At 40.7% G+C, this 25,467-nt stretch overlaps 1 protein-coding gene across 1 annotated transcript; it reads left to right on the top strand.

The window, feature by feature from the left end:
* Window positions 1–3,611: 3,611 nt before the first annotated feature.
* LOC144741439 (polycystin-1-like protein 2) lies at window positions 3,612–23,647 on the top strand (the record flags this gene model as incomplete). Its single annotated transcript, XM_078623965.1, is given in 36 exon segments — window positions 3,612–3,933; window positions 4,350–4,508; window positions 4,604–4,792; window positions 5,531–5,641; window positions 5,797–5,963; window positions 6,446–6,662; window positions 7,307–7,717; window positions 10,122–10,264; window positions 10,636–10,815; window positions 10,891–11,028; window positions 11,723–12,063; window positions 12,597–12,717; window positions 13,530–13,658; window positions 13,742–13,967; window positions 14,365–14,555; window positions 14,620–14,850; window positions 14,993–15,094; window positions 15,163–15,341; window positions 15,541–15,562; window positions 15,564–15,688; window positions 15,761–15,960; window positions 16,532–16,758; window positions 16,829–17,039; window positions 17,471–17,931; window positions 18,303–18,399; window positions 18,478–18,618; window positions 18,814–18,999; window positions 19,657–19,987; window positions 20,133–20,266; window positions 21,061–21,188; window positions 21,266–21,426; window positions 22,049–22,259; window positions 22,347–22,448; window positions 22,527–22,658; window positions 22,764–22,868; window positions 23,537–23,647. Coding segments are annotated over 36 exon segments (6,642 nt in total), but the record flags the coding sequence as incomplete, so codon positions are not given.
* Between the last annotated feature and the right edge of the window lie 1,820 nt (window positions 23,648–25,467).

The following is a 25,467-nucleotide window of genomic DNA, read 5'->3' as shown; positions in this document are numbered from 1 at the left end:
TCCTCATCTCAGGTGTTACTAATGAACTTTAATTGAAACGACGCCCTCTTAAAATAATAGCCTGTCATATTTTCATTTTTACAGAAAAAAACGAACCAAATCGTCATGAAGAGCTGACATAGGGGAAAAAAACACAACAATGAAAAAAATGGCATAGGCCAATAAGGTGACGATATAGAAAATGTTTTTAATGACTGTCAGTTTATATGCAAATACAATTGAAAACTCTCTGGGAATGCAGTTGTGAATAAGTGAGTCACATCTGAGCACACATTAACGACTAACATTATTTAGCTAGTTATTCAGTCATAGTACATAAGCCGACGCATACACAAACAGAAATAGTAATAAACAGAAAAAAATGTGTATCTAAGGACTAAAAACGCTCAGAGAGGCAAAATGCTCATATATGCCTGAACTTCACTCATTCTATGCACACTTTTATGTATATGAAAACGTATATGATACAACTTTGACTGACCAGTGTGTGAGTTAATAATAATCATTGATTTGGATTTGCTATTTCAGTAAAATAAACATGGTATAAGCATTTAATTCAGTGAAAATGCAGAAATTGATAGAATTTGTTGTGGCAGTTGCACCAGCGCCCTCTGCTGGACTCTGACATGCAACCCAACTCATCTCCAGGCAGATTGATGCGCTGCAGTTACTTGACCACTATCTGTCAGTGATTATATGCAACAAGAACATTTGTCGTCAGTGCAGCTTATTCAGTGCGCAGACTCTTACTGTAATAAATATATTTAATCAATTAGCATAAAGAAAAGGCGTAAAAGAACAAGTCAACAAGCCAGTGCGTTTTAATGTAAGTTGAATTTCTAGTACATAGTTTTTAGTTCTTAGCAGCTCATTTGGATTTAATCAGCCCCAACAATTTCACATATATTTTGCTCATTCTGTCATGTAACACTCTGCAAACATCCTGTTTAAAACAAAGACAGCTCATCTGCAGGACTGCTTTATCAATACACCATGTCCTTCATCATCAACCCTGAGAAGATAAACAGACAAGATGTAATGTGACATTAATCAAGTCACTTTGTGCATTTTGCAGTGATTTTAAAAATATATATGGACAATTAAATGTGAGTGTGATAGATATGTGTTCCTCTGCAGGTCCACCACTGATAGCGTCGGATTGAAAACTGTACATCATAGACAGGTGGACCACAACAAACACTTAGGTTCTTGTACTAATGTTTTGGAATATCGGTGAATATTCGCAATCCATGCATTCCTTCAATTTCATCCTTGAGTGCCTGTAGAGGACAAAAGGACTCATTAAATTCAAAGGTCAAAACATTTCTGTTATTGTAAAATATCTTCAATTAATTAAAACATGTCAAGTACTGTCAATGTAGATTACTTAGTCAGAGCAATATGCAACACCTCCCTGTGACATGTGTTAATGTTTAAAAGTTAAATGGTCACCTGGTTTACTAACTGGTGCTGCTGAACAGTCCGTTTCCCTATGAACTCCGCGGACTCAATGTGAATCTCGTACATGGCCCCACAACCACCTGCACACAGCACAAGGTCGCACAGACACAAGTCAGTTAGAGAGGAAAGGAGATGAAGATGATGAAACAGTGAGCACAGAAATAAATGTCATTGTTATTTTGTGATTTCCATTCAGTGCCAGCATATACAGTACTTCTTGTACATATTTTTGAGTTAAAAAAATGTATGTAGACGAACTAGACAATATGTAAATGAAGCTTTCTTTCGTTTCGGTATGTGTTATGTTCTCACAAAAAGGAATCAATCAATAAAGAGTAAAGTACTTCAAATTCAGCAATCCAGCAAATAGGATTAGTTTCTTACATTTAAAGTCAGCCACCCTATTCCAATTTACTATCCAATTAACAAAACTGTGCCAACTATGTGTTATAAGTCAAACCCAAAACAGTTCAAACGTCATATTGTCACTTAAGAGAAAAATATGTCAATGGACGAAAGATGAGCTTCACATTTCTGCTTAAAGCTGTTTTATTTACTACTTGTGCAACCAGAACTTCGACGCAGCCATGGCTCCTCGTTTACCCGATATATCCACAACTTTGAGAGCTGAGGCCAGCGGGAATTTCTCCTTCAGTATCTTAGCGATGTGGACCTCACCGTCTGTCTGCGTGGACAAACATCTCCTCACCCGGCCGCACACAACAACCTTAAGGAGGCAAGGAGACGAAGAGTTAGCTAACTGTTATCAGCTAGCGTCAAACTGTCGCCCTCCATCGAAATGTTACCGGATTACTGTGAAGAAGCCGCAGAACGGAAACAACAGTACCAGTCCCTTTAATAGCCAACATTGTTAAAAAAGAAAAAAGTTATTGGCGTGGTTTTATTATTCTTGTGACGTTATGAAACTACACTTTCACGGGATCTCGCGTCCTTCGCCGACACTGTCTCATCAATATGACGTCAAACATCCGGGTAGTCCACAGGCCCTTGTTTTTAGCTCGGCTGTATGCTACACCTGCTGACATGAAAGGATTTTAAAATGGATTTGGTGTTTGGCGTATTGGTTAAAATTAAGAGTTAACGCTCTGTCAGCAGCAGAAGAAAGTACTATATTTTTTTACTGTTTACTGCAGCACTATGCTGTAAAGCTACATAAAACATACAAAAGACAAGATAAACTGATAAATAATAATACAGCTTTGAAGGACTCCTTCTGAAAGGGAACTTTAATGACACAATTAAAATATGTAATTAATCATAAAGAATGTAACTTGAGCATGAATAATGTGAACAAGGTTGTAGTATAACATAGTATCGTAATATAGAGATTATTAACACTATTCAAATAGTGAGTAATGTTTTTTTTCAAACCAATGGGGAGATATTGCACTAAAACAAATGCACACTAGGAATATCATGTGCAATATTTACAGTAGTTAATTTTATGCTAGTGCTAGGCTCACATCTAATTTTGTTGTTATACTATTTTTGATATTGTATTATGTATATTTTGTTTATTCACCATGCTGAGGACTGTAGCACCACATGCATTTTGCTCCAAATCTGTTCTACATATTTTTATTTATTTGTATTCATTACATCACTATGCAGAGGTTTGCGCTCCTAATTATTAAATCTATGTGCTAAAACATTCCTGATGTGAAACTGTTTGTTTTATAAATGTCCATCAAAAAGAGAAATTTATGACAATGTGCCACTTGAAAAGGAAGGTGGCAATTAAACCTCAGTGGTTCAGTACTATCAGTCTGGACAACAAACCCAGGGGACAATAGAGCACCCGCGCTTCTTTTTAAAGGTTAAAATTAACATGTTGATGGCAGCTACAGGTCTGAAGGAGAAGCTTATCTCTCCCCACAGGCTGTGGATCCCTACATTAATGTGGAAAGAAAAGCAATTAGTCTCTGTTGACAGTGAGCTCTTTCATCTTTTCAGCTGAGGCCGAAGCTTGTTTGTGTAGTGGGAGTTATGGTCACGACACAAAGCCCAGCAGCCATCAAGGAAACCGTCCAGTATCACGAATCCTCCCTTCATTGTCACAGCTGTTGACGTCAGTGTCCTTTAAAGTCCTGATGTTGCAGAGTGTGTGTTAACAGTGTTCAGGTGCAGAGATGGACAGAGCTGCTTTCTCTTTGCTCGCCTTAATGATTCTCCTCCTGAGCTGGACTTGCTCTGCTGAGACCGACCAGGAGGCTCTCTCCTGCCCAGAACACCAAGAGGGATTTGACGGCTCCTGCTATGAGCTTGTCACTCTGCAGCGACCCTTTCTCACTGCCCAGGGATGGTGTGAGCGAGGTGGCGGTCATATCGCTTTCATTCTGAACGATGAAACGCAGCAGTTTCTACAGAAACACCTGGAGCCAGACAAGGACTGGTGGCTCGGCCTGGCACCTGCCTCACCGAACCTAACACTGGACTCTGCTGCCACCGAGGGTGAGAGGTCACATGCTCCTTGTTTTTACATATTTTTTATCTTCATAAAAGCCATGTAGTGTGCCTGAAAGATACATAATTATATACGATATATCTTGCCCCAAGAGAATATGAAAGAGATTATCTTCCTGTTATCTCCTAAAGCAGGCTGTGTTTGTGAATAGAAGTTTGGTTGGAGAGCTTTGGCTATCTCTGTAAAGCAGCATGTACAACAACACATATTTCTCATTCAAGTGTCAAACAGCCTGTAATGTCCTATCTTATTGTTTTATGTCCAGTCCTTAAATGGCATCTTTGACAACCAGTAAAAGACTCAAACGTCCTCGTCTTCAAATGGACAGCGACAACAGCATTTTGCGTGAAACTCGTGTTAAATTGTTATACAAACTGTAAATACAAACTTAAATCATCTCTAGGGTCTCTTGCTTGGCTGGACGGCTCAGATGTCAGCTACAACAACTGGGTGGACCTGCCAGATGCAGACGCAGCCTGCGGACACGTTCTGAGACACTCAGGCTTCCAGTGGGCAGCCACAGCCAACTGCAGCCAGGAGCTGAACTTCATCTGCCAGTTTGGTATCAGTTCCACACCGTCAGCGTGCACTGTTGTGTCTGTGTCATCTGCTGCGTAGATTCGTTTTCCTCACCATTGAGTTCTTTGTTTCTTTCAGATTCTTGGAGATCCATAGCATGTGATGGACAAAATGTCACACTGCAATGTGGTTCTGGCCAAGTTATAGACATCGACGACAGCTTCTATGGCCGAAAAACCATTCACTACTGCCGATCGAAACTCACGGCCACAACTACGTCTGTGCAAGAGGAATGCAGCTGGATAGATGTTGTAGATTCGGTGACAGGTGTGGTGAAACATTTATACGTAGTATTCTGACGTGTTTGTGTGTGTGTGTGTGTGTGTGTGTGTGTGTGTGTGTGTGTGTGTGTGTGTGTGTTTGTGTTTCCTGTGCTGTTGGAGATCTTGAAATTATGAAAGCGAGAGAAGTATATATGATTGCTTCTTAGATTGAACCCTTTATTGGATGAGAAACCATTATTCATTCTATACCATTCTATAATAATGATATGATATGATATGATGTGATATATGATTTCTATATTGATCTAATTAACCATTGTATCTGTTGTTATTCTTTGTTGTCAGTCCTCTGACTGTTATCTCTTCAGATTGTTCTATGTGACATTAAGTTATTAAGTTAAATGTTTTTCATGAATAGACCAGATTGACAAGGAAGCATATTTGGTATCTTTATTGACACTGAAAAAAAACCATCATAATCACCAATTGTATCTTTGAAGTCTTTCTCTCTTGAGGTTTATCTAACTATTTTACATTGTGTTTTACTGTATGTTTTATATACAGCATTTTATATTGTGTTCTTTTATTGCACAGAGACCTTGTGTTTATTTTTCAAATAAAATGTATTATGATAATGTAATCATAATAATCACAATCATAATGTCCCCTAATAACTCTCAGTGGTTGAAATTCTGAATTTCTAAGTATCGGAATGAGTGTCCTATAACACTGAAGAATCAGCCGTGTATTTCTGAGATGTGATGACGTTCTGTTTTTTCAGCACGCTGCCGCGGGCTGCAGGCGTGCCACGCTCCGGTGGACCTGAGCTCGTTTGGTGAACCCTGTCCAGTGCTGGGGAGTTACCTGTCTGTGGAGTACCACTGCAAACACGGTCAGACACATAACGTGTTCATTCCAGAGTACAGATTATATCCTCGGCACATTCATCAAGTCTTCCATTCAGTGGCACTGGACAGAAACACAGCCAGTAACAGGCAATCTATTTCATTTATATTTATGATGTACATATATTTGATTTCCTCTCAGGACTCCAGTTATTGATGAGTAAACTGGCAGCCGTCTTTGAAAACGTCACCATCACTGTGAAGTGGCTGCTACACCCTTTTCAGGGAAACCTCACGTGTGCTCTGAAAGCTGGAGATGGACACATCATCGACCCTTACAGCCCAGAAGAGTGAGCATCACACACACACGCACACAGCACACGCACACACACACACACACACACACACACACACACACACACACACACACACACACACACACACACACACACACACACACACACACACACACACACACACACACACACACACACACACACACACACACACCATTGTTTGGTATGGAGGACTGAAAAAACACAACAGTAAACCATACATTCAACAACCGAAACAATGCAAAAGGGGTATATATGAAATGTATTCATTAATGATGCAAGAGTATTTATTTATCTCTTTGTTTGTTTGTTTGTTTGTTTGAATACTGAACATTTTTGTCTTCATTTTATTGTTTGATTAATTATTCAGTTCAGGAAGATGAATGGGAAATGCTGTTTTTGTTTAACTTTGATCCTCCATATTAGAAATCAGTGTGTCAGTTCAGACAGTACAATGATGACTGAGATCTTTCTCAAAAGCTATTATTTGCCTGTCTGACAGGATGGAGAGCACAGTGATACACTCATTCAGCAGTCCGGGGGGTTTTCACTGTCACCGTGCAGTGTTCCACCAGCGAGTGGCATGTCACAGCTCAGAGAGACATCACCATTCAGGAGCCTGTCGGGGACTTCTCTGACATCACGTGTTACGGCAGGAACGCGTCAGAGAACGGCACCATCTGCAGCGTTCTCCATGGCCAACCTGTTGACATCCAGCTCACTGTCGCAGCTGGTGAGTCTGTCTGATGCTGCAAAATCATTTCAAATAAAATCAGAATAGAAAATTGTGCAACTATCTCTTACTAGGATAGAGGGGTCCAGAATATGTACAAAAAAATAACATAAAATAGAAATTAACTTTGGGATATATAACACACATACACAACAGACATACAGTATAAAAATAAGAACAATATAGTGTGTGTGTATAGTTGGTAATTGAATGAACGTAAAATTAACATATACACATTACAGATACATAATAATAATGAAACATAACAAATTAGTTACATTACTGTAAATGTACTGTAAATGTTCATCACTACAATCTTTCTGCAAAACACTTGTCTATACGTTTTAATAATATTACTTTCTGGGTCTTTTTTTTTTTTTTTGTCCTGATTTAGTGTGTGAATGAATGATGATGGTGTTTGACAGTTGATGCTGCTGGAAGTTCAGACACTGACACATGAAATATTTGAAACAGTTGAAAACATTCATTCAACATTTAGGAAACTAATCAGATGTCATTAGTTACATTACTTTGATGATGTCATTAAAATAGTACTGTTACACTTCACACAGGGGAAGTTGTGATTGTAAGCAGCTACATTTCCATCACTGGACAAATAAAACCATCATCATTGTTCTGAACAGGTACAAATATCACCTACACGATTCACCATGAAGGAGAATTGGTTGGCAACTCATCAGCAGTCAGAGGGCTCGTGCCTCACAACATTACACTGAGTGTCGGTGCACTGGAGCAGCTCAGACGCGGCTGCAACAACCTGACATTAGCTGCCTCCAACATGGTCACGGCCCGCACAGTGTCGGCAGAGCTGCAGCTGTGTCTGCTGGAGCCTGTGGACGGACTGCAGGCCTCCGTCGCAGCAGACGACCGGGAGTGTCCAGACTCCCATGAACTCGTTATTGGTGTTTCACTGGAGCGAGGAGCGCCTGCGCAGCTTCTCTTCTCTCTGACCGGAGCCAATGACACCCTGTCAGACACCAGAGAAATAGTCAACGGCAGCCAGCAGCTGTTCACCTTTAGCAGCCCCATCGAAGGTACTCGAAGCTTGAACCACTCAAGTTATTCTAAATGTGCAACTGGTGATGAAAAAAAAATTTTGTCACTGAAAGGACCTTTGAAAGTGAACGTACGAGCCATGAACGCCTTCTCAGCATCTGACGTAGACGTGAACTTGGAGAAAATCCTCCAGACCTGCCAGAGTTACCATGGAAACATGGTATGTACTGATGATACCTGTTCTGATCAGTGTTCCGTGCAATGATCAAACAATTGCTCTCATCGACAGACAGGTGACCTGAGTGCTGACGACTCCAAAGACGTAAACATCAGTGTGACTCCACATTTGATTGATGGCACTCAGAGCGTCTCACTGAGCGTAAATGGAAGTCAAACACTGCTCAGCAGAGGATTCACATTCACATGGAGATGTGGTAAGTGGGACTAAATAACACATAGTAACTTGTGCGGTTGGACAGGACTTATTGACCTTACTTCACTTTTGCCTTTTGTTATATGTTTTAGTTTCGTCATCATATCTCATCCTATCGTTCGTGTCATCTATCATGTGTTGTGTTGTGCTATGGTATATTATGTCATCTAATCTTATCTTTTCTCATGTTATCGTAGCTTATGTTATCTTAAGCTATAACTTCCTGTCCTGCTTGTTGTGTGTCTGAGTGTCACCTTAACATCCTGTTTCTGTTTCTGTCCACAAAGTCGGACAATGCAAGTGCAGAAACATCACCGGGGAAGAAACACATGTCATAGAAAGGCAGTGCCTGCCGACCCGACCCCCTTTGAGTTTGACAAATATACCGTAACCGTGAGCAGAACTGTCTGGTTTCAGAGATGGGTTGAGCTTACGCCTGTGTCCAAGTGCATCACTGTGAAACCAATGGAATTTACTGATGTCACCATCAGGTAACATGAGTTCATTGACAATGAAATAAGGAAATTGGCATTGAAACACATACTCTGTTTAATCTATATATGTATTCCACAAACAAATGATTTTATTCGCTTTTACAAATTTTATTTATCCAGTTTTTACTGTTTCTAAGGTGACCTGTTTTTTTGTTAAAAGTCCCTTACATTTTGTGTCATTATTATTATTATTATTAGTAGTAGTAAACAACTAATTTCACCAGCTGATCCTTGGAAACCATTCACATGCACAGAATACAGTATTCAGCAACATAAAAGGCAGAAAACAACACATACAAATGCAAACAATAAAATAATAAGATAATACAAAGATAAAAATACATGCCTCAAAAAACCCAAGGCTGCCTAACAAAATGTTTAAAGCAGACAAATAAAATGGCGCAAAATCCCTTGCAGCTGCAGTGGAAACACACAAAGATGAAAGACAATAGTCCAGTTTAAACAGTTTTGACATGACGTCACGAGATCTGAACTGATTCTTGTTTTCACTTTCATGCAGTTGTGACAGTTGCTCTTCAGTAACAGTGAACGAAGATGTGAGACTGAGGCTGAACTGTGGGACAGCGCAGTGTCCGCCTGTAGTTTGGTTTATTGAGAAACCCAGAGATTTGACAGTAAGTCTGAACAGACATCCCACTTTGGACAGAGATGTAATACGTCAGCCAACTCAAATTAGACTCTCGCATCTCTTTCCCCAGAGCAACTCTGACAACTGTAACCCCAAAGCAGGAGGACAACATCTTATAGACAAGCAGGATGGCGACACAGAGTTTGTCGTGCAGAGCCGACGTCTAAAGGTTTCCAGAGACACAATGCGTAACATCACCGTGATTGCTTATGGTGGGTTGTGATGTTATAGATATGAACACTATGATATCAACAGAAATACAGTATGTACATTTACATCTTAGAACAGTGGTGACTTGGTGGTGGATAGAAGATGAATCGAGTCTAGTCTAGTCGACTCTATTCTATGATCAATAGTGTTGCTTGAACCTGAGTCTGATTGCACAAGCACACTGAAGACAAAAAATAAAATGACATAGAAGATATATAATTGTTTTATTTATCAACTTGATATCTAACAGGGACGGAGGAGCTAGGTTTTGCCTCCTTCACTCTACCAATCCCGGGTCCCGATCCAACGGAACCGTCTGCAGGCGTAACTACGGAAACACCTGCAGCTGCTGCTGCCCCCTCATGTAGCATCTCGCCACCATCAGGAACCGTGCTCGATGCTTTTGACATCACCTGCCAGCCAACATCTTTCTGCTCCAGCGGCTGTGTCTATTGCCTGAAAACTGACAAAGGTTCATGTTCACTCTTTTAACTCTGTTTCCGTTGCACTTGTTTGTGTAGAGATGCACAGATTAAAGGTCCGATGGTGTTGTATTGTGCCAACTGTAAAGTCCATCAAGGATTTGCAATTTGTGATGTTGCATGAAGATCCTTTGAAGGACATGACGGAATCAACATTCTCATTTTGTCTTTCAGGTTCACACCTGCGCTGCAGCAATGCAGATGTAGTGAAATCTGTGTTCCTGCCTCTGGGAGATAAAAACAACGACTTCCGTTTGTCCATTGTTGTGACTGTTAAAAACAGATTCCAAGAAACTTCTACGACTGTCCACGCGCAGGTCTGTGTACGTGTGTGATGTTACTAAAAAAACGACATATTTTCCTGGCATAGGAAATTAATGGGATCTGAAGGAAAAAGTTGATTTTTGGACCACTTCTCACTCTACCCCCATTTATGCGTTCGGGAAATCCTCGAGGTGGTTTCTCAACTTGTGGTCCCTGGACCCCGACAGGGCCACTCTACAAAGTTTGAGGGACCACTATCTGCAACTACTTCCACTCACTCTATTCCCATAAACTATATATCTACACGTTCGGTGAATCATCACTATGGCAACAGTTGGTGGTTTCGTCCAGGTGCAGACCCACATTAAAATGACTCAAGCAATTTTCTAGTTGATTTTAAAATTATTCGGGGTTTTTTTCTCAGGTGCGACAAAGCAGCTCTGACGCTTCGGTGGAAGATCTTCAGTCTGCGATGGATGAAAGTGTGACTCAGCTGGAGCAGGATGGTCAACTCTCCACTGAGGCTCTGGGACAAATATTCACCTCAGTTTCTGAAGTGCTGAACGCAGAGACGGACGAGGGGCAGAAGGACGCCAGGTCAAAGGTTATAAAAAAACAGAAATGGACTAATTTCACTCTGGTCTGAGTCCATCTTCATTCATTCATCCCTCTCTTTCAGCTGAGAGAACAGATGCTGACCAGAATGAACACGTTTCTCCTCGACTCTCCAACCAACACGAGTCAGGACGTGCAGACGACGGCCAGAGCTGTGGCCGTACTCACACAACGCTCTGATGAGCTCAGTCCCACCGCTCAGGTACGTTTTAAAGTTCTTCCCAAAATCAGGAGCAAATTTCAGGAGAAACGAAATTGCAGATTTTTTTTTATTTGTTTATTTGTTTTTAGACAATACAAGAATTATACAGATACATGTACAATTACGTGTAGAGATTTTCTTGATTTTTGAACTTTTTGATGCTGGACTATTACAAAAAGACACACGAATGCAGATTGATGATATGGCTAAAATGTTTCTACTAGAAGTAGTTAAACAGTTGAAAAGAAAATAAAGAGAGTCTAAGTACTTTGCATGGTGACGTGTTTACATTCATATAACGTGGAGTCACTGCAGGAAGGAATACTGTATGTATCCACATCATGTAATAGGAATATCCGATGAGAAGAAGAAGAAGAAGAAGACGACGACGACAACATGATAATAATAGTAACATAACTAGAAGCAGTAATTTATGAACGCTCTTCAAACAGTCAAAGACATAATTTACATAAAATCAAGATAATAAGTAGCAGAAGTTAAAGAGGTTGAGCTCAGTCCATAAAAACAATAATAAATTCAGGAGCATGGAAATGAATAGTCAAAGGAGGAAAAGGATTTAAAGGAGAAAAAAAAGTCCAAAACAGATCTGTGGCATCACTGTTTTCACCAACATTTGGATAAAAAAAACACATATGGATCTAAAATGTAATCTCTCTTCTGTTGTCGTCTGCAGGAAGAAGCCAGCGCTCTGCTGCTGGACCTCAGCTCCTCCCTCAACACCATCACTGTCCAGGATGCTGAGGACGATGTAGAAGTTGTCTTCGTTGCCACGCCGATCATCGAGGCAGCCAGTAATATTCTGACTGTTTCATCAAATGTAAGAACACAGATGCCTCTTTTTCCCCTCTGTGCTCTGTGCTGCTCAAACATCTGCTTTGACCTTTGGCAGGAAAAAGTCTCAGATTCTCTTCTCAGTGGGATGAACAACATTCAGAGCGCTCTGCTTCATCAGAAGAAGGTGAACGAAGGTCCCATCATCATTGGTTCAGAGCAGATCAGCGTGTATGTCAACAGGTGAGAGAGCCCATCAATGTGGAGCGCACATGTAAACACAGAGACATGGAAGGTGGTATCGGATGTGGATGTAGATGATTTTATCTGTAAATGGGAAACAAACGCTATATCCAAGTGGGAACAGGTTGAATCAAACCAGAAAAATGGCAATTAAAAATAAAGAAAAAGAGAAATTAGCATCTACTTGATAACTCACTTCAATTAATGCATTCACACAGGTTGTGGGTTACTCTTTACAAAACAAAGGGTCTCAATCTTTGTAACAAAATAAAAATAATAAGATAATCAAACAAACAGCCATTTGCATACAGTCTTTATAAGAAAACAGAAATTTGCATGTGGCAACTCACACCTTTGTTTGTGCCTGTTGACGGAATAAGAGGGTGTCAAAGACCAAAAGGGAGGGTTTATACAGTATATGGATATAGGTGGTGTGCTTTGGTAGAAACAATGTAGTAGGACGGGGTTTGTGAACTTGGGATTTAACACTGACAGATAAAAAGGAACATGACAACATTTTATTCTGCTCTCAGAGTTTCTCCAGAAACAATGCAAGCGCAGGACATAAACGTGAACAGGAACAGCTCGTCCACATTTTCTTTTCCGCCACTGCCGGCTGACGTCCTCCCTCCAAATGAGCCCGTAGATGTGAGAGTGAGTGTACATGCAGATATTTTTAATAAGATACCGGTTCAGACCTTTATACACTATGATCACTTACAGTATACTTTTAAAGTGCACAAACTCTGCTGCATATAGTCTGTAAATACACATCTGTAAATACTTACACTACCGTTCAAAAGTTTGGGGTCATCCAGACAATTCCAGTTTTGTAGCTTCTCTAGTCAACAGTTTTCCTGTGTGCAAACATAATTGCGCAAATGTTTTCTAATCACCATTCACCTTTTGACATGATTAGCTAACAAAATGTAGCACTAGAACACAAAAAAGATGGTTGGTGAAAATGGCCTCTGTAGGTGTACGTAGATATTCCATTAAAATCAGCTCTTCCCAGGTAGAATAGTCATTTACCACATGTCTAGACGAGTCTAATTAATTCAATGTTTAATTTAATGGGAAAAAAAGCTTTTCTTTCAAAAAGAAGGACATTTCTAAGTCACCCCAAACTTTTGAACGGTAGTGTATAATGTTATTTAGAATATTAGTTAGACTGTATAACTTAGTAGTTTGGGGTTTTATTATTATGTATTATTTATTTGATTTGATTATTTTATGTTTAATTTTCTTTTTATTTCTTCTTATTTAGCTTCATTTGTTTTGTGTTGTGTGGTCAACTGCTCTCTGTGCCTTTGAATGCCTCCCCTGGGGATGAATCAAGATTTTTTACTTGAACAGAATTAGGAACAAATATTGTTCGTTGTATATCCTTTACATTTAACATCTGAGCAAACCACTGCACAGAACTGACAGAGCACGTAATGTCACATCTGCTGAACATGTCACAGATGATGAGTTTTGAGAGGAATCCATATTCCTGGAAGGAGGACAACATCACAGGGACTGTGGGATCGGTTACTCTGACCAGAGTCAACGGTTCTATCATACCTGTTCACAACCTGTCTGACGAGATCGAGGTATTATCAACTTTACAGATGTTATATTAGAAATGATGAAATCTGCAGGTTCTGGGGACTGATTTGTGTGTGAATCACCTCAGATTCTCCTCCCCAGGCCGGACGTCGAGCAGGAGAACAGCACCATTGTGGATCTGGCCAATTTTAGCACAATAATAATCAACGTTCCCTCGCCTGATGTTACACTGGTGATAAAGCTGGAACCTTCTGAAGACATTTCTCTCAGGTTGTTGCTCGGATACAAGGAATATCCGAGTGATGAGAATTACCTGGCCAACACTCAGATTCCTCATGCGGATTCAAAAGAAGGTATTAAAGTTAATAGTTAAAAGCTAAATATACATCATGTACATAGTTGTTTACTATTACTCAATAACATCAGTTATCATGAGATAAATAAGACATAATTCTAAGTGGAATTTTGACCATGATTATAATGATTGTTATTATTACAAATAGTAATAATAATAGTAAAATAGTAGTAGTGTTAAAAAAACTGATTATTAGTTTCATGCATCACATGCAGCTCAAAGTGCTTGAGAAGAAAATTTGAGAAGATTTTAAGAAATTTGAAAGAAAAACCAAATACTAAAAAAAAAAAAAAAAAAAAAAAACTTAATACAGTAAAATGTACACAACTATAAATAGATTTTTTTTTAAAAACTTGAATCTGTGTTTATGGTTTGCCCTGTGTATTCTGACACAGAGGAACAATATACCTGGGTTCTTGGTCCCAACGACAGAGAAGGAACCACTGGTGTTCACTTCCTGGTTATGAAGCCTGTTGTTGAGCCTGGGGTCAAATCCATCAACGCCACTGTCAATGTTGTAACCATCGCTGCCCAGTGCAAGTACTGGAACGAGCACGACTCTTCTTGGAGTGAGAATGGCTGCAGGGTGAGTGAGAGCAAACTCAACAAGTTGCATCAGTACATGGATAAAATGAAACGTTTTCCTCCAGGTTGGTCCACTCACCACTCCGCTGGTCACTCAGTGCCTCTGCAACCACTTGACCTTCTTTGGGAGCTCTTTCTTCGTCATGCCAAACCTGGTGGACGTGTCACGCACAGCAGAGCTTTTTGCCACTTTTGCCAACAATCCCGTGGTGGTTTGTTTTGTGGGGGCCATCTTTGTTGTTTACCTCCTTGTGGTGTTGTGGGCACGCAGAAAAGACATTCTGGACTCAACTAAGGTGAATCTGAAACCTTGTAAACAGCATTTGTCATATATTGTTATGAACTGCTGTTTTTAGCTCTGACATGTACAACCAGTGCTCTGTTATTATTATTATTGAATACATTATTTTTGTTGAATAAATTCTCGTCACATTTTAGGTGAAGATAACTGTGCTGGAGGACAACGACCCGTTGGCTGAGTATTTCTACATGTTGACCGTCAGCACAGGACACCGACATGGTGCATCCACATCCTCTCAGGTCAGCTCAGAGGCTGCTGGCAGCTTCTCTCTGGTCAGGATAAATTCATGACCAGTGTAATGTTTCAGGTGACGGTGACTCTGCTGGGCACAGAGGGCGAAAGTGAGCCGCACCACCTGACTGACCCGGAGAAGAATGTGTTTGAAAGGGGCGAGGAAGACATGTTCCTCCTCACCACGCACTTTTCCCTGGGAGAGCTGCAGAGCATAAGGCTGTGGCATGACAACTCGGGCGCACATCCTGCATGGTAGTTGGTGGTGGCTTTGAAATGTATAAATGTTTAATATGGTGCTACAACAGCAAATCATCAACCCCAGAATATTACCATCTGTTACTGCTACTGCTGCAACTGCTACTATGCTAGAGTATTTTTTTAATCTTCTTACAGTTGCTTGTATGAAAAGTGCTGTCTCAGTAAAAAATGTCATCGACTAAACAACATGCAGGTATGTCAGCAAAGTAACGGTCCCAAGATGTGGACAGTGGTCACAAGTGGCACTTCCTCTGTAACTCCTGGCTCGCCGTAGATGTAGGAGAGTGCACGCTGGACAAGGTGTTTCCTGTCGCCACGGATGAGGACCTGAAGAGATTCAGGTGAGCACAGCTAAGTGTTTGTTGATGATATGTCGGTCGTAGCATTCGATTAACCTTCACGCATCTTTCCAGTAATCTGTTCTTCATGAAGACAGCCAAGGATTTCCGTGACGGCCACATCTGGTTCTCCGTCATCAGCCGCCCCCCCTGCAGCACCTTCACCCGGGTGCAGCGGGTGTCCTGCTGTTTCTCTCTGCTGCTGTGCACCATGCTCACTAGCATCATGTTTTGGGGAGTCCCCACTGATCCCTCTGAGCAGACCATGGATCTGGGTATGATGTAACTCTTCACTGTTTCATGGACGTACACAAAGGCACAGGAGATGCGTCCTTGAATTGAAAAAAGAAAATGAAGTCTCACTAGAGCTGAAGAACAAATAAATCACATGTTTGAAATTGCATCAGTGTGCTTTGCGGGTCACATTGAGTTCATTTGGCTACAGGTCTGGACCGTACTGCATATTGTATCATATTATATCGCATCACATCGCATCATAACGTATTGTATCATATGACGTTGTATCATGTCGTATCATATAGTATCATGTAGCATCACATCATATCTTACCTAGTAAGATATAGTATCTATATGCTGAATGGCATCAAACCATATCATGTCACACATACCATACCGGACCATACAGTACCATGCTGTATCATATTTTATCAGATCGTATCGTATCACACTGCATTGTATCTTATCCTCATAGTGTATCTTAGATGAATCCAGTCAACTGAAACTGAATATCACAGGTCATCAATTTGCCATAGCAACCAATAATAACTGATCTCCAAAGAAGAACATCATGAGCAGACTTTGAAATAACATCATTATGGTTTGCAGGTCACATCGAGTTTACTTGGCAGCAGGTTATGATTGGAGTTCAAAGTTCAATCATCATGTTTCCAATCAATCTTCTCATCGTGAGCATCTTCAGAAACACACGTCCACGTGAAAAAGCTGCTAAAATGGACAAGTCCAAGCAGGGGAAGACTGGTCGTGTGTCTCCTTCACAGACTTCTTCTCCTCAGAAGGAGCAGAAGGACATCACACCAGACACAGTGATGAAGGTGAGGAAACCTTAAGTGAACGTGACAGCTCGTCTGGTCTGCACAACTCAAGCACTCCACGTTCCCATAGGACATCAGAAGAATCGCCCAGTCGCTCTCAAAGACCATGAAGAGTCCTCTGCCTCAGCTGAGAGCTGGTCAACAGGTGGACATCAATACTCTGCTGTCTCTGGTGGAGGACATCATCAGACAGCAGAACAGAGCAGCCAGCAACTTCTACACTGACGCCTCGAAAAGCGAACCATCGATGGTCCTAAGTTTAGGTGCAGTCAATCTACAAGGTAACTACAGTACATCTACAGCACCAACAGCAGACCCAACAGTACGTCACCAGAGTCAAAATGCGTTTGGTATGGTATCAGACTCTCTACTTCATCGTAGCGTATCACATCATGTCAGAATGTATGGCATAGTACCGTATCATAGTGTACCGTATTGTTTTGTACTGAATCATACTGCATTGTACTGCACCAAATTGTATGAGATTATGTGATACTGTGTTGAATTGTATTGTACCAAATTGTAACCAATCCAACTTGCACCAAATGGCATCATCATACTTTACCGTGTCATATTTAATTGTACATCATATCGTACTGCACCACATTGCATTGCATCACAATACATTTCAAATTACTTCAGTGAACTGACACAACATTTTGTGAGCAATCATTGATTTGGCTTGTTAACTAGTAATATCTGATCTCAACAGACAGCAGCGTGTGGGACCCTGAGAAGACTTCAGACGGGGTTCAAATGAAGAGCAACAACAGCCGGTACCTTTACCGGCAGCTGCGACATGTCGAGAAAGAGCTGTGTCTCCTGGGGTCTCCTGCTTTCCCAAACCCAGACAGCTACAACAGAGCTGTGCAGCAGGTCCAAGGAATGAAGAGCCTCCTGAAGTACCAGCTCCCCTCATCCAGCCTGGATGGGGACCGACTGGACCGGAGCCCCAGCCCTGAGCAGAGCGTCAGTGGCAGGAGGTGCTGCCAAGGAGGGCTGCCATGGTGGTTTGTGTTTGTTGGCTGGATTCTGGTGATTGCAACCAGCGGTGTGTCAGGATACTTCACCATGATGTACGGGCTGACGTATGGGAAAGATCGCTCCATCAGCTGGCTCATCTCCATGGTGGTGTCCTTCTTTGAGAGTCTCTTTATCACCCAACCACTGAAGGTGAGGACAGCACACGAAAATATGTAGAACATATGTATTTGACTATATTAGAAATGATGTCATGTTGAGTCAATGACATCACATTGACTCAACATGTGGGAAAAAGTCATTTTAAGGTAGAAAAGGAATTAATTGTATGTAATTTAAGATATATGTTGATATATATGTTTAACTTGATCAATCATAAAAAATGAATGAAATATATTTTATATGAGTATAAGAATATAATAAAATGGTCTAATAAACATGTGTAAAAAACTACCATTGACAGGACGTCCCGGTGCATACATACATACATACGTATATACATACAGTACAGGCATGCTTCTGACATCACTGTGGACGATATTGCACACTCTGTTATGTCACAGGTTCTCGGTTTTGCTGCTTTCTTCGCTCTCGTCCTGAAGAAAGTTGACATGGAGGAATTTGGAGATCCACAGATCGACAACACTCTCAAAAATCCAGGTACAATATCAGCACTTTCCATTGGAGTTGCACCGTTTAATCTTCAAACAAACGCATGAAATGACTTTGCACAATCAGATGATGCTGATGCGGTACGGGCAGCGAGAAGAGACAGCACGTGCAGCTACTATCAGCCACCTCCACCCACCGACATCGAGAGGATGAGGAACAACATGATTAAAGAGCAGAAAGTCTTCGCCCTCATCCGGGAGATTCTGGGTAGGAGACACAACTGAACACAATGCAAGGCAATAAAATGTGGCTATGTGTGTTCTATACACGAAAACTAGCATTTATCCCCATAGCTGATCACTCTGTATTTCATTTTTTTCTGTGGCCTCAGTATTTGTGTGAACATGAATAAATGATTAAAATGTGTGTGTGTGTCTGTGTGTGTGTATGTGTGTCATACAGCCTACATGGGCTTCATGTGGATGCTGCTGCTGGTGGCGTACGGCCAGAGAGACCCCAACGCATACTTCCTGACACAGCACATCCGCCAGAGTTTCAGCAAAGGCGTCTCAGACAGTATGAGCATTCAAGACGTGTTCCACTGGGCAAACACAACTCTGCTGAGCAGCCTGTTCGGAGAATACCCAGGTCAGTATGCTGTTTCTAACATCTGCAAAACTGGTGTTACACTGGCAGAGGTGACAAAATACCTACTGTTACTCAAGTAGAGGTAAATGCTTGTTTTATAAATGTCTGGTAAACTACAAGTCCAGTTCTCTACGAATGAACCTGGCAAGGTATCATGACTTGGATGAATGAGAACCTTCACAGACGCCCCTACTGGGTGGGGTGAAACACAGGGACACGAGTAGAGAGAGGTAGAAGGGGAGGAAAGTAGCAGGGATATAAAAACAAGACAAACCCTTGAATTTTTGAATTAGCTGTTGCTGAAAAAAATTTGAAAATGAGGATTTTTGTTCTTTTTACCATGCGAATTAATCTATATTGGCATTCATATTACACACATAATACTCCCATATTACATGGGAGAATTCTTGTTATGCAGACGATAGTGTTATTTATGATATCATCATCATTAACAACAACAACAACAACAACAACAACAATAATAATAATAATAATCTCAATGCATCCATTTTATATAGTGATCTTCTGGGCACTCAAACACAGTATGATTCATCAGAAATCTGACAACCTCACACCTGTCTGGAATCTGCTATGAGGATGCTTTTGCTATTTTCACAAACAATACGTTTGTGCTTGTCACCTGAACATATGTCACAGGATTCATTACGGATGGAAACTCCAACTTGGTGGGGAGCGCCCGCCTCCGCCAGGTGAGGGTGCAGAGCAACTCGTGCCACGTCTCTCACTCCATGCAGCCATCAGTGAAGGACTGTCACGCTCCGTACTCCTGGGAGCTGGAGGACATGGGCTCATATGGTCCGGCCTGGAGCCTCCCTGTGGCTGATAACACCTCACACACCCTCCAGAGCCCCTGGAAGTACCAGTCTCAGAGAAAACTGAGGGCGTCGCCCATCTGGGGCAGTGTGGTGCTCTACAGAGGAGGAGGCTTCGCACTGGATCTCGGGCCAGATTTACAAAATTCCAGTAGGTGAGTGAAGAAGAAAAATATTTTTCAGTGTAAAAACAAATTTCACATTGGCTCTGTAGTTTTAACAGTAACAGATTATTACAGATTATTTGTTGAAATATTTAAAAATACATGATAATACGTGAAGATTTGCTTCTACCCCTAGATCCCTCCAGTACCTCTACGACAACCGGTGGCTGGACGTGTACACGCAAGCCGTCTTTGTCGAGTTCACCGTGTACAATGCCAACGTCAACCTCTTCTGCATCGTCACGCTCATGCTGGAGACAACGGCCACAGGTACGTATGTCCACGGTCTGCTGAGGAACTGCACATGAAGCAGTTCCAAACAGAGACAAGAAAGTTCTGTTGGAAATGTAACTGGTTATAATGAATTTCCTGTTAATAATATAATAATAATAATAAATACATTTCAACTTATACATTTAAAATACAATATATATGTAAAATAAATTAGCTAATATTATTAAACATTAAACAAGGTTTTGGCAGAAATTGCTCAGTGGTTTTGTGTGTTTTATAATAAAATTACTCCCCTCCTATTAGCTTAATTGTCATTGCAATACACAAAGTGGTGTAATACATGCAACTGTCCAGTGTAACAAAATAATGTGAGCACATCTGTAATATGCTTTGATAGTAAAAAGAATAAAATAACATACAATACATTTTAATTTATTAGAGAAGAATAAGAATAAAAAAGTTTCAAATATTCTGAAACCTGAAATCTGCCATCAATAAATGTAAATGGTATAAAGATGACAAATAAAAATGGACAGTAGTGTGTGATAAATAATTATAATGGGTGTGTATGTATACTCAAGCTTCAGTTCCATCATTTTCCAGGTGGACACATATACACAAATACTGTATATGCTTCTGATCAGCTCTACAGTGCAAGTGGGCAGAAATAAGTATTACTTTAGATATCACTATCAATATATGAAATCACATCAATTCTAAAAGATTGGTTGGTTCGCAGTGGTTATGTGTACTGTACTGCACCGGGGGTCATATGTTCAAAGTTGTTGCACTGACGCAGGTGAAGCATCATGTGTTTGTGCTTCATCCAGGAGCATTCCAGTTCCGCAGTGAACTCCAAAGTGTGCGCCTGTACCAGTCAACTGGAGGGCTCCACATCTTCGTTATGGCCTCAGAGGCCATCTACTTCCTCTTCATCATTTATTACATGTTTGTTCAGGTAAAACACATTTTGTTTACAGTGAACAGTTTGCGATGACTGAAAAAGCTCAGGCAGCTCCATCGACGTCCTGACAGGCAAAGCTGGTGAAGCAGCAGAGGTGGATGTACTTCAGGAGCAAGTGGAACCTACTAGAGCTGTTTATCATCATTCTCAGCTGGAGCGCACTGTCGCTCTTCATCAGGAGGACCTTACTGGGGAAGCGGGACATGGAGTACTACCAGAACAACAAGGACCAGTAAGTTATAAGCAGAATTGGCAAAGTTACTTTGGAAATGGAACTGGTTCCTCTGTTAAAAATGTAATGTAATGATGTCAATAACTTTATCAAATGTACATGTACATGAGTACAATAGTACTTTACTTTACTTTATGAAATCTGCTAACCAGCAGTGGAGAGTTGGAATCATAATTACATATAATGGCGTTAAGTACTTTGATTACAAAAGGAACTGTAATTGGTTACGGTATTGGAGACAAATGTGCTTTAATGTGCCTTAACTTCTTCAAAAACCTTGTCTATATGTTTTAATGGTATTCTCTCAACATTTCAGACGGTTGACAACAGGCATTTGAATAGTTACATCACTGTTACATTTTAAACGCACCGTGAAGTGTATCCTGGTGCAGGTTTACAGTCTCTGTGTGATGAACCTCTTGAACGAACTGTGCGGACGTGTGCACACTGACTGATGCCATCCTTACTGCTTTACTGACATACTGAGTATGTTTCTGGGAAAAAAAACATGCCTTTATGAGTTTCTGTACACAGAAACACTGGACTGTGCAAATACATTTTCGGCGTTTTGTCGGCGTCGGGCTGAAAGAACAGCCTGTTCCTCTTCTGCTCTTCCCTTCAGATACGCAAGTTTCCACGAGACGGCGCGGGCTGACGCCGTGCTGGGGTATCTGATTGCCTTCCTGGTGTTGCTGGCGACGGTCAAACTGTGGCACCTGCTGAGACTGAACCCTAAACTGCACATGATCACAGCCACGCTGCAGCGGGCCTGGGCTGATATCTCCGGCTTCCTGGTGGTCATGACCATCATGTTCCTGGCCTATTCCATCGCTGTGAGCAGCGTCTCACTCCGACAGTCAGTGTGGTTCAGTCTTCATGAGCTTTCTAATAATGCTTTCATCTGATGTTTCTTTCCCCAGTCAAACCTGATGTACGGGTGGAAGCTGTACTCCTATCGCACTCTTCTGGACGCTGCTCAGACCATGGTGAGCCTGCAGCTGGGCATTTTTAACTATGAAGAGGTACGTACATTATTAGAGCCCCAGCAGTGAAGGACAACTGCTTGCTGCTGTTCAAGGGTTTTTCTTTCCTTTTCCCAGGTTCTCAATTACAACCCGGTGCTTGGTGCGTTCCTCATCGGCTCCTGTATTGTGTTTATGACCTTTGTTGTGCTCAACCTCTTCATCTCAGTGATCCTTGTGGCGTTCAGTCAAGAGCAAATTCACCACAAGGTACTGTTACTATTATTATTATCAAGAAGAATACGAGTAATAATGTACAGCTAAATTAGTTATTTCAGTGTTGTTTGTGTATCGACCTTCATTTGTCATCCACAGCCTTCTGAAGAGGAGGAGATCGTGGACCTGATGCTGATGAAGCTGTGCAGTTTGTTTGGACTCAAATGTCAGAAACAAGGCGGCGACGGTCGGACTGAGAGGCCGGTTGGTGCCTCTACTTCAGTAAACAGACTCTCGACTTCAGTTGCTTCAGAGCAGATTCACAAGGATGGATTTGTTCCTCTACCTGAAGAAACATCAACATTTTAAGACGCTCACTGTGTGCTTTGCTCGTTATGGCTGGCTTATGTTTTCACACCATGTATTCATCACTGATGTGAAACTGTCACCAGATGTTGGTAACAACCCACATGACAGATAGTGTAATGAAGTGAAATGAAACTGACGGCAGACCAGATATCATTTTAGCGGACGAGAGTAGGATGGCAAAACTTTGGTGAGGTCGGCAGAGAAAACCATTGACAGCAACAGGAGATGACAATGCTGTTCAAAGTTAAAATGTTTGAACTTTTACCATCCTCTTCCACGGAATATACATCTGGATGTGATGGAGTTACAAAAGAAAACTCAAAAAAACGTCTGACCTCAATAACGAAAAGCTGGTGCCCCTGGTATAGCAGTACCAGGTACACTACAAAATACACAGGAATATATTCTTATATTTTATGTTATTTACTGTAAACCCCATGACATCAGCACAGAAACATGTCATGTGGGTCCTGACATGCCGTTTCTATTTGTTTTGTCGTTCCGTCCAGCAGATGTCTCTCCCGTCTCCCGTCTGCTGTTTCCCTGATTGTATGTCAATGCAGCACAAGTATTTACCGCACGGAGAAAAGTACAGAAAGGCATGGAAATACGAGAAACCAGATGAAACCTGCCAGTCAAACACCCAAATTGAAAATATCTGGAAAGAACTGAAGGTCAGAGTTCACAGAAGAGAATCCCAGAACGTTCCATATTTGAAGACAGTTTGTGCCAAAGACACCTGAGCAAAGCCTGTGACTAGTTGCTCCTACAGGAGGTGTCTTAAGCTTCATCACCAACAAAGTATTAAAAAAACGTGTGTTCAATACTTTTTCCCTGCGTCATTTCACTTTGGACATATATGTTTTGATTTCTTTGTATGTGTGGATTATGTGGGTTGTTATCGACATCTGGGGACAATTTCACGTCAGTAGCTCCATTAGAAATATATTTACTGAAAAAAATGTTGGCGCGTCCAATACTTATTTCCCTGCTGTAAGACGTGACCCTGTCAACCCACTTTTTCAATGTTTAAATTTGTGATCATGAACAATATTTCATTATTTCATAAAACTGCATTGCTGTCTGCTGTACAAGTGTTTTACACATGTAGTTTTTCATTTCATGAGCTGCGTATAAATATCAACATAATCTAAAATTTGTTTTCTTTTGGGATTCCCTTATTGCCTTTCCAGCTATTTTGATAGATAATCATTGTGTTACAATAATTTGAGATAACTATTTATTGACCCACAGCTGAGAAGTTTGCACTGATATAACAGCAAAGTTGTAGCATTATAATAAATATAAAACTGTCAAAAAATATGTCATAGCTGTCATAGCATGTAATTAATATTAAACTTCAATTAATTTTGTGACACACAATGTAGTGAACACTTGTCTAATCTGAGTATGATTAAAAAAGAGATACCACAGAGAAGTGACTCCATGTCAAACTTTATTCACAGACAACGTTTGGATCTCACCTGGGTGAAAATGTTTGAAACGGTGAACCATCACGTTTATACCTATGTTTCAGACCAGTCCTAGAGGACATGGATGTTGCTTTTGACAGTGAATAACTAGTTATTAGTATGTTTTTCATTCAGTTTCTAACCTTTTGACCTGAAGTAATTGAAACGTCAGGTTGTCTTTGTGTGTACGAAGATGTTTTCTGAATCAGTACTGACTTGAACGCAGTGAAAATGTGAAATATTGGCTACAAGACAAGCACAAAGAGGGGTTGGGCACCAGCATTTAACGGTGTTATCAGATTCAACCACATATTCCTTGGCTTGCATTGTCATAAAACAGAATCTGTAATATGATCTGAACATTTGTGAGATATAAGCACCAGTATGCAACTGATATCTAAAATAATGCTCTTATCTGCCTTTGACCTTTGTGGTGTGATTATGTTTCATTTGATATTTATAACTTGACTGAGAGCATCAAGTAGACAGATTCCTAAATCAAATAAAATGTCATATATAATCAATAAATAATATTTATCTGCTTTGCTATGAATGTTTTGAAGTTAAAATGATTAATGAGCTTGAGGAAAACAAAGGGGAAGGAGGGAGGAGGGAGTCCAAAGTTTTACTTTACATGAGTTTTACTTTTACATGACAACATTGACACAAACTGGGTATATTGTATTCATCCACGAAGGAAAATGTGTTTGCATTACGCACCTTCCTTTGTCTGTGAAGTTCAGTTTGAAATATTTCAGCAAGTTTCTAAAAATGAAATTAAATTTTTAAAAGAGCAGCAACAGGAATCAAGTCTCAGAGTATACACTGTGGTGGAGCCAGCCTCCACTTCTGTAGAGACTATCCAGGCAGCACTTCATTGTACGTTTACACTAAGAATTATGGCAAAAGCAGTAAAAAAGTGTTTAACCACATAAAAGCATACTTCTGGTGAACTGCATGTAGAATTTCATAATAAAAGCCGTCATACAGCTCATGAAAAAATAAAAGCCACCTCATGTCAT

Source organism: Lampetra planeri, unplaced genomic scaffold, assembly GCF_965212315.1.
Source record: "Lampetra planeri unplaced genomic scaffold, kcLamPlan1.2.h2 scaffold_546, whole genome shotgun sequence".
In the NCBI taxonomy this organism is placed as follows: Eukaryota; Metazoa; Chordata; class Hyperoartia; order Petromyzontiformes; family Petromyzontidae; genus Lampetra; species Lampetra planeri.
This window is presented reverse-complemented; position numbering and strand designations above follow the sequence as displayed.